We start from the raw sequence: 10099 nt of genomic DNA, 5'->3' as shown, positions 1-10099 counted from the left end.
TCTTCTCTTCTGCTTGGATTATTGTTGCCATATTTGAGTTTTTGTTTTTTATGTCTTTGAATATCTCAGTCTCTTTTTCTGTTGCTTCTTGATTTTGAGTCATCATTTAAAAGGCCTCCTCTCTCCAAAATTAGGAAGTCGACTTGGAAGGGCTTCTCATCCAACCCCAAACTTTCCCAACCCCATTTATGCCCACTGCTCCAAGTGACAGCCTGGCAGGGTGAACACCTTGTATTTAGAAGACTTGTCTTTGCTGGTGCTTTCGGAGAATTGCCACCTCTGAGCCACAGTGGGCAGTTTCCATGCCTTCTCTCTCCATCTTGCCCATCATCTTCCCTGTTCAATCTAGAGTTCCCCCACGAGGCTGGGGACGGGGTGCTTCTCCTTCTGCGGGAGGGATCCAGGATCTGCCATTGCTGGGCCCCCACCTGAGGCTCTGTCCCACATTATCTCTTCTACTTGTAGGACTCAGGGTGGAGTTCATGTTCACAAGGATGGCCTGACAGTGACCTCTCCGGTCCTGATGTGGGTCCAGGTAAGACAGGGATTCCTGTCCCTCTCTTGTCCCAGCCCGTCTCACCAGCAGACTTGGAAATTGGCTCAGAAGCCTGAAGGTGGCAGCTCATGAGAGCCCCTGTTGGGACCAGGTCCTCCTGGGCAAATGGAATCTGCACGACCCAGGTCTTAGCTGGTGTCAGGACTTCTGAGCTGAAGAGACTCACAGAGGGGCTTCCAGGTGCTGAAACCAGAGGAGCTGGAAAGTCCTGCCATCTTGAAAAAGACACAGAGCAGACCTTTCCCAAACATTCTACTTTTAGGCCCTGTGTCCTCCCTTGTACCCTGAGATCCAGACATGGCCCTTACACTCTTCTCTTAGTGCTCAGTCCCCAGACCCTTCGACTCCAGGGGCAGGGGCCCTCAGCATGGTGACTTGTGACCTGCCCAGTCGGGCTTAGATCCATCCCAAGCCAGGCCTGCCTGCTCAAGACCAGTGAGGAAGGAAGATGCCTGTTGCCAGACCTGGGTTACCTGTGAGGCCACAGGACTAGGGTGTGGACAGCACAGGCAGGTGTGATAGGAGCCGAGGGCTCTCTCATTGACCACAGGGGACCTGAGACCCTGGAACTAGAGGTCAGACAACGGTAGCAACTGAATGTCCTCTGCCCACAGGTTTTTCAGTTCTCAGATGCTTAGCTGTGCTGCATGGCATGGGGGATCTGGTTCCCTGTCCGGGATTGAACCAGGGCCTCCTGCACTGGGAGCTCAGAGTCTTAGCCACTGCACCACCAGCAAAGTCTCTGGAGCCTTGTTCTGATGGGACCTTCAACTTTGCTCTTTGCTTCTCCATTGCAGTGAAGTCATATCAGTATATGGTGACTGAAAATGCAGACAAAAGAAACAGAAATTTGAGCCACCTGGTTTTGGCTTTTCCTGAATACTTGCGTGCATGCTCAGTCCTGTCCAACTCTTTGCGACCCCGGGGACGGTAGCCCACCAGGCTCCCCTGTCCATGGAATTTCCCAGGCAAGAATACTGGACTGGGTTGCCATTTCCTCCTCCAGGGGATCTTCCCAACTCAAGGGATTGAACCAGCATCTTCTGCATTGACAGGGGGATTCTTTACCACTGAGCCACCTGAGAAGCCCTTCTGCATGTTTGGAAGTCACCAGTTGGAGAGGCAAAATTTGAGAATTGCTGGTTTCTGATTCCATTTATTTAAAATATTTTTAGCATAGCTCACCTTTTTATTTGGTTGATGCCTACTCATTTAATTGATGTACTCTAGTGCTTCAAAGAGTCGGACACGACTGAGCGACTGAACTAAACTGAACTGAGTGCTTCCAAACCCTGAGTCATCGGTTCCTTCTTTATCTCCACTGACAGGGCAGGCACTTACAATCCAGGCTTGTGCATTAGCCTGGCTCCGTGGTTCAGGACAGTCATGGTGGCTTCTGTGTTTCTTCTCAGGCTTTGGATATCATCTTGGAGAAGATGAAGGCTTCGGGCTTTGACTTCTCTCAAGTCCTCGCCTTGTCTGGGGCAGGCCAGGTTGGTTTGCTGCAGCCTCTGTTTGCAACATGAGGGGCGTCTGTCTTGGGTGGTGGTGTGGGTGCTGAGGTGTTGGCTCCGCTCAAAGGATGGTGCACACCCTTGAGAGTCACTGCACATGTTTCGTTGCAGTGAAAATCCCTATAGCTGTTTCACCTTGGAGGATGAAACACAGGATCTGAGACAGTTCGTACAGTTAAATGTTGGACAGAAGAGAACTCTGGGTGAGGAGGAACTGGATCCAGGTCCTCCAAGGGGATGGAGGAAGCATTTGACATGAATTTATTATGACTGAGGGCACACAATGGCTTTTCTCTTTTCTGGAAGTAAAAATAAAGTCAGAAATCATGCTAACAACGATAGCAGTGTGATAATGACAAAGAACACCAAACGCCTAGCGTAAGCCAGGTGCGTTGCTGAACGTTTCACATGCACTGAGTCTTCATAACAGTTGTACCAGGAGGTATCGTGCAGTGGTTAGCACAGGGGGCTCCGGGTTTGATCCCTAGCTCTGCCATTTGCAAGCAGTGACCCGGGGCACGTTGTCCAGCTTTCTGGTGCCTCCATACTCTAATCTGCTGTGAGGTCAACGTGAATGTTAAATAGATAGGATAGTGCAAAAAAACCCCAAGTTTTACTACTGTTTTTATTATCATTGCCATTTACATGGGGAAACGGAGGCGCCGAGAGGTGGTGTCTCTTGTCCAGGGTCACTTAGCTGCTAGGAGGGGAGTGAGGACTCCAGTCCAATGTTATCCGAGAGGTGGTGTCACTTGTCCAGGGTCACTTAGCTGCTAGGAGGGGAGTGAGGACTCCAGTCCAGTGTTATCCTCTGAGTCACTCTGCCCCATGCTGGTTTAGCGTGTCTTCATGTCCTCATTGGAAAGTGCTCACCAACTCTTCTGAAGGTGCCTCTTCTTCCCCTGACCTAACGGAAGCGTATTGATTGTGTCCTTGTTCCGCTAAACAGAGTCCCTGGTGGTCTCGGCTGCCTCCCTCACCTGGACCCCCTCTCCCTCCCACTCGCCCCCTCTGCCCCCTTGGCCAGGTGTCCCAGGAGTGCCTCAAGCTTGCCATTTCTCTGACTGAGCGCTCCGTCTTGCCCCAGGTGCCCTCCTTCGGTGCCCTTTCTCAGGGAGTTGTCCCTCCCTACCTGGGACCACAACCCAAGTGTCAGCCTCAATTCCCCCATCCTCCTGCCCCCGCATTCCAGGGGGTCCCCTAATCCTGCTTATTTGTCCCTGACTCTTGAATCTGCCACCTCTTCTCCAGCGCCACCTCTGTGGCCCCAGACCTGGTACCCACTGTGTTTCTCTGGGCCTCTGCTCCACCTTCCTGCCTCCAGCCTACCTTCTCCAGGACTCTCACAAGCACTTTCATCCATTCAACTCTGGCCGTCCAGAGTTCTCACCAGCCCAAGATAAAACCCAACCTCCCGAGCATGGATGTCAAGGGGTAGGCTGCCACCTCCCCATCCAGTCCCTTCTTCCCCCACCCAAACCTAAAGTTCCTTCCCTGCACATGCCAGCCGCTCTCAACCGCAGTTACTTTCTTCCTGGCACACCCCTGCACCCAACCCTGGGACCCTTTCCTAGTTACTGCATCCACTCCTATGCACACATGCCCCCAGCTGGCTAGACTCCTCCCCGGCGTTTCCACAGCCCTGCCGCTGCACTTCATAGGGTTTTTTTGGCTGCGTCCGCGTTGTAGCATGTGGGATCTTTTGTTGCAGCACAAACTCTCTAGCTGTGGCCCGTGGGCTTAGTTGCTCTGTGGTATGTGGGATCTCAGTTCCCTGACCAGGGATCGAACCCATGTCCCCTGCATTGCACAGTGGATTCTTAACCACTGGACCACCAGGGAAATCCCTTAATAGAGTTTGTAATTGTCCACTTGTGTCTTTTCCCCTGACTGAACTCCAGCATCCTTTAGAATAGGGATGGTACTACCCTCGTCCTCTGCCCCATCCTGGCATGATCTAGGTGATCAGTCAGTGTTTGTTGACTGAATAGTGGTAAATGAATAAATGAGTGAGTGTCAGATAATATTCTAAGCAATATATTTAAATACAGTTTTACAAAGGCTCCAAAATCTAGACCAATAATTGTTTGTTCCTCCATGTTTTGAGGTGGACAGGGCAGAGTTCCTCCTCATATTATAGAAATGAAAACCAAGTCTCATAAAGGTGATGAGCTCTGTGACTTAGAAGTACTGAGACAGACTCAGAGTCCAGTTCTTTGGTGTGTAGTCTGGGCCCTTCCGGTCTCCAGGAGGCTGATGCGGGCTTGGGTTTTCCCTTGGCAGCAACATGGAAGCGTGTACTGGAAGACTGGGGCCAACCAAGTGCTGACAAGCCTGTCCCCGGACCTTCCGTTGCGTGAGCAGCTACAGGTGAGTGTGGCCGGGTTGTGGGAGGCTGAGAAACTTCTACGGGAGGTGGTAGGGAAGAAGGGCTTCGAGCCCTGTAGGTCCTGAAGCCTAGGGCTTTTGGGCATTGTCAGGGGTGTGGGAACGTGGCTGAGCAGCAGTCCTGTGAGCATGGTCTGCCATGCACATCCCTGTGGTTGGGACAAAGGCTTGGGTGCTCACAGCCCTCATCACGTGGGTCCCTTGCAATCCAGCACGACTCTGGCAAGCTCCCTGCTCAAACTAGGGGACCTAGTGCCTCCCAGCGGTGCTGGTAAGGCAGGCTCTGGCTTCTTTTCTCCCAAGCTCCACATGCCCGGGCCAGCCTGCCCTTGGCTACAGCTCTGGCCCTCCGCCACTCCCTTCCTGTCTCTCCTGTTGCCTGTGGTGCTCAGGTACGCTTGCCAGAACCTTCTACCTAGAGTTTTCTGGGGAAAGACCCCGCCACCCAGGCCAGACCAAGGTTTGGACATGAATGGCTTACCCATGGGTCTTCCAGGGTCACGTCCAGGGAAGAGACGTCCACTTCATCCCTGCTGTGCTGGGCAGTGTGGCTGCAGATGCCAGGTGGCCCCCAGGGTCAGCAGGCGGAGCTCACGCCTGTGCTCCTTCTTTCCAGGCCTGTTTCTCCATCAGCGACTGCCCGGTGTGGATGGACTCCAGCACCACAGCCCAGTGCCGCCAGCTGGAGGCCGCCGTGGGCGGGGCCCAGGCTCTCAGCCGCCTCACTGGCTCCCGCGCTTACGAGGTGGGAGCGCCTGCCGTGATCTGGGGACAGGGGCTGGTCTAGGAGGAAGACCTGATTGGTGGCCCTGGTCCCTTCTCCCTGGGGGTCTGGGAGGACACGCTGGTGACCTGCCCCTGTGGGAATCCTGGGAGGCCGTGTGGCTGCTGCCCCATGGAGCCAGGCCCGGGCACTCTGACCTGTGGTTCTGAGCTAGGCCCTCTGCACTGCCCGTCCAGTGAGGGCAGGCCTGCTGCTGCTGCTCCCAGGTCAGAGCTGTGCTGTGTCTGTGGCTGATAGTGGCACCTCGATCTCAGCCTCTCTAACTTGGAGATACAAAGAGCACTTACATTTTGGGTAGTTTTGAAGCTGAAAGGCGTCAGCACTTACAGGCACTTGGTGCAGCTCCTAGGGAAAGTAAAAAAAAAAAAAAAATTGAGTACCTCTTTCTAATTGGCTTCAGCCACAGTCCCACCCCCTCCCACGGGGTGGCTGCTCTTGGCTCAGCCAGGCTCATGCCACCCTCCCTGGAGTAGAGGTTCGGGGGATAAGACTGACCCTATTTGGGTCGCCTGAGGTAGGAAGGATGTGGGTTAGGAAAATACGTGAGTCCCCTGCATGGGTGCCTTTGGTCAGAGCAGACATCCTGCCACATGAGAAGTGAGATTATTACCAAGGGTGTTCAACAGAAATCAAACATTTCCAGATTTCAGGAACCTTCTTACGCTCTTATTCAGAGCCTGCTATGCTAACTCTGTCAGGACTTTATGGAGTTGATCATTCTCCATAGGATATGGGTTTTTAAGCACTTGCACTCTTTTTCCAGCGATTTACAGGAAACCAGATTGCAAAGATTTACCAGCAGAACCCCGAGGCCTACTCACACACAGAGGTTGGTTAAACGTTCCTCTTTGATTACAAATCAGGGTCGAATTCTTTCTATAATTTTGCATAAATATACATGTCATGTACATGGGCTAAAAACATTGATGAGCAGACGTTAAGAATGATATGTGCTCAATTTGCTTTTATTCTCATTGTCAGGCTTTTTCCAAAGAAGAGGGAAAGAATGGAATTGTAGGAAAGAAAAGTCAGGGACTCTCCTGACTAGAAAGGGTAGAAGTCAGGGTCAGAGTGGGAGCAGGGGGCCTGGTGTCTTCTGGGGACCACCTGAGTAGATCTGGGTGCCCTTCATCTCTGTCTCCTCAATTTCCTGGGCTTCCCCGGTGGGTCAGCAGTAAAGAATCTGCCTGCAATGCAGGAGACCTGGCTTCGCTCCCTGAATCAGGAAGATCCCCTAGAGAAGGAAATGACAACCCACTCCAGTATTCTTGCCTGGAGAATCCCAGGGACAGAGGAGCCTGGTGGGCTATAGTCCATGGGGTTGCATAGGGTTGGACCTGACTGAGTGACTAACACTTTTACTTTTGGGCTCAGTATCCTATCGTTGATGCAGGATGCCTAACAGGCGCTTGATAGGCGTGGAGTCTCTGTTTTCTTATGAAATTTGTGAACCTGGACCAGTGTGTCTCTAGCTGTGGCCCTTCAACCAGAACCTGTATCCCAGGAACCCAGGTTCCATTCCTTGAGCCATAGTTGCTGAAAGCCGGAACTTAATGCCACCTGAGAAGCAGCTCAACAGCCTGGCTAGTGATACTCATCTCTAAGTAATTAGAAAATGATCAGCTTGTGTTAAACCATGCTGCTTTTTTAATCTTAGCATGCAGTTTACTATTTAGTGAGTCGAGGTTCCAGATTATTCTGCAGTGTTAGCTATTAATGAAGGTTTTGAGTGGAGGGGATGATAAAACTTCTCCAGAGTCTGTGTGTAGAACAGAAGTGGCCCGATTGTGAACAGGAGGTGTTGGCATTCTCTCCCCTGATCCAAGTGCCTGTGATTCCCATGTGGAAGCACAGACCCTCAGGGTGACATTTGAAATCAATTATCGGTTCCTCCCATTCATGTTTGGGGTCTCTGGCTTCCAAAGGGGATGGCTTTCACTTCTACTCATTCGGAACCCCTGAAACTGTCTTGGTTGGTTCTGAATTCTGTGGCCATACATCTACTTCCTCTGTGAATGGAAGCCATAGAAATGGAGGAAGGAAATCAGGGCAACACACTCCCCGGCACATGGATTCCGGTGAAAACTGCCTTCCCTCAGGGTGGCGTCTTCATACGGTTTTGGTATTGTTTGGCTGCACTGCGAGGCTTGTGGGACCCTTAGTTCCCTGACCAGGGATTGAACCCAGGCCCCCAGCAGGGAAAGCCTGGAATCCTTACCACTAGACCACCAGGGAACGCCTTTTTCCCCTTGTCATTGTTGAACCTGGCCGATTGATGACGTGTCAGAAACCGCAGAGCGAGGGGCTTTCCTAAGGAGTCACCGCTTGGTGTCCCCGCCACTCCAAATGCCCTGCGAGACCGAGGCATCCTCCGGCCTCTCACTGCTGGGGCGTCTTGCTCAGAGTTTCTACTTCCCTCCCCAGCTTAAAACCCTTGTCCTGTTGTGTGCGTGTCACAAGTAGTCGGTTGTTCATGAAAGTGAGTCATGAATCGCACGGTATCTTTGTCTTTCACAGAGAATTTCCCTGGTCAGCAGTTTTGCTGCTTCTCTCTTCCTTGGGTCTTACTCCCCTGTTGACTACAGTGATGGTAAGTCCTCAGAGCCCAGCGATGGGCCTGTTCAGCAGGTGTGCGGCAGCGTGAACCGTACCCAGTCTTCCATCCCGTCTGTTGCCAAGAAGGGAGGGTATTAGTTATCTTTTGTGGGTAACAAATGAGCCCAGTGCTTTGCAGCTGAGGGCCATCAATGCTTATTATCTCACAGACTTTCTGAAAGTCAGGAATCAGGGAGTGGCTTGACTGGATGCTTCTGGCTCTGGGTCTCTGAGGAGGTGGCAGTCAAGCTGGCCTCCAGCATTGAGGTCACTTAAAGGCTTGACTGGGGTTGGAGGATCCTCTTCCAGGCCACACATGTGGCTGTTGGCCGGAGGCCTCAGTTCCTTGTCCTAACCCCCCCAACACCACCATATGGGAGCTAGATTTCACCCCAAGGGAAGGGAAAGAGAGACAGCAGCTAAGCAGAAGCTGCAGAGTCTTTTACACGCTAATCTTGGGAGTGACGTACATCACTCTCCCCCTGTCCCTGGGCACACAGACCTCCGGGTACCAGAAGGGACCACACGTGGTGTGCACACTAGGGCTGGGGGATGGACAGGCACCATCTTGTAGCCTGGCTCCCTCAGGAGTTATATTTTGAAGTTCTTGTTCACATTTGGAGAATTCAGGAGAGTGATGAGCTTCTGGAATCAAAACCCTGACAAAAATAAATGCAGATGATGCCAATGAGGAAGGAGAGCTGGGAGGAGCTTGCTGAAGTAGCTCTGGGTTGAGGCTAGAGCAGAAGGAGGGACCAAGGAGGGAGGAGGAGGCAGAGCAAGAGCCCAGGCCTGGGCGAGTGACCTTAGGAGACCCCTGGGACACTCCAAGTCTCTGGGAGTTCAGCTGAAGTGTGTGAGTGCTGTTGTGTGCCAGACACTGGTTTAGTTTACAAGGAGAGAGAGTAAAGTGACGAAGGAGTGCTCCCCAAGCTTTGCTCACGATCTGGAGAAGAAAAGCTTCCTCCTGCCCAGGAGCCCAGCTCCTTGGAGCTAGGCCAGCAGAGAGCTACACATGGAGCAGCCCGTTCCCACGGGTGTTCTCCACACGCAGCCGGGCTGCTGAGCGCTACCGGAGAAAGTTCCACTGCTGCTCTGGACACGACTGAGCTTCACCCTCAGCTGGGCCTCCACCCGTTCCCCTCATTGTCGCCTTAGAAGTCACCTACTAATTTACCAGTTGTCTAACCATCTCACATGGGGACAGGGCTCCAGCAGCACCCAGCCCACTGGTCTGAGGCAGGGCCCTCCTGGGCCCCAGGAAGAGGCCCATCCACCTGTGCTCTGGATTCTCCCCACTCTCCATCCTCAGGAGAAGTAGATTATTTTAGGGAAGAGTTAGCTGATCACCAGGGCTTCCCTGTTGGCTCAGACGGTAAAGAATCTGCCTGCAGTGCAAGAGACCGACCTTGGTTTGATCCCTGGGTCAGGAAGATCCCTGGAGAACGGTACGGCTCCCCACTCCAGGATTCTTGCCTGGAGAACTCTATGGACAGAGGAGACTGGCAGGCTACAGTCCCTGGGGTCGGAAAGAGTCAGACATGACAGAGTGACTTTCACACACACATAGCTGATCTTAGTGATGAGTATGAGGAAGTTTGGAGGCATCTGAGAACTTCCCTCGAAAAGTTAGATGTGATTGAGAAACCCACATTGGTGCCAGGGCTGCCTCAGAGCCTGAACCCCAGGGGACACTCAGAGCCATCCTAGATGATGCTGCTGGGAGCTGCCTCCCCCGACCAGGTCTTAGAGACCAGAGGCCCACTGCAGAGTGACCCAGATCTGTTGTATACATTCCATCAGGGAAGAGCTCCAGGTACATGTTTGCTGTGAGAATGATCCACTCTTGGCTAGATTTGTGCATTTTTACAAAAGATTTTTTAAAAGATTTCTCTTGGAACTTCCCTGGCAGTCCAGTGGTTAAGACTCCACACTGCCAATAGCGGGAGCGTGGGTTTGCTCCTTAGCTGAGGAACTAAGACCCCACATGCCACAAAGTATGGCCCAGAAATTGGGGAAAAAAATGAATAAAGGACACATTTTTTAAAAATTTTGTTTTTTCCTTCTTGTATCCTTCCTTCCTTAGGTTCTGGAATGAATTTGCTGCAGATTCAGGACAAAGTCTGGTCACAGGCTTGCCTTGGGGCCTGCGCACCTCGCTTAGAGGAGAAGCTTGGCCGGCCGGTGCCATCCTGCTCCGTTGTGGTAGGTCCCCTGCCCGGTGGCGAGGCTCACCAGAGAGCTGGTTTGCTGCTGGGGAAG

General features: G+C 52.4%; 1 protein-coding gene across 1 annotated transcript in view; it reads left to right on the top strand.

Annotated features, from left to right (window-relative positions):
* The window catches only part of XYLB (xylulokinase homolog (H. influenzae)), a 42492-nt gene that overhangs the window by 3667 nt on the left and 28726 nt on the right, over positions 1-10099 (top strand). The window contains exons 3-9 of the mRNA XM_010835502.1: positions 466-535; positions 1969-2049; positions 4354-4440; positions 5075-5203; positions 6006-6071; positions 7760-7832; positions 9924-10042. Of these exons, the coding sequence (XP_010833804.1) occupies positions 466-535; positions 1969-2049; positions 4354-4440; positions 5075-5203; positions 6006-6071; positions 7760-7832; positions 9924-10042 (625 nt within the window). The remainder of the gene's footprint in view (positions 1-465; positions 536-1968; positions 2050-4353; positions 4441-5074; positions 5204-6005; positions 6072-7759; positions 7833-9923; positions 10043-10099) is intronic.

Source organism: Bison bison, unplaced genomic scaffold (assembly GCF_000754665.1).
Source record: "Bison bison bison isolate TAMUID 2011002044 unplaced genomic scaffold, Bison_UMD1.0 scf7180017864043, whole genome shotgun sequence".
NCBI lineage: Eukaryota > Metazoa > Chordata > Mammalia > Artiodactyla > Bovidae > Bison > Bison bison.
The sequence above is the reverse complement of the archived record's forward strand: the minus strand, read 5'-3'. Positions and strand labels throughout refer to the sequence as shown.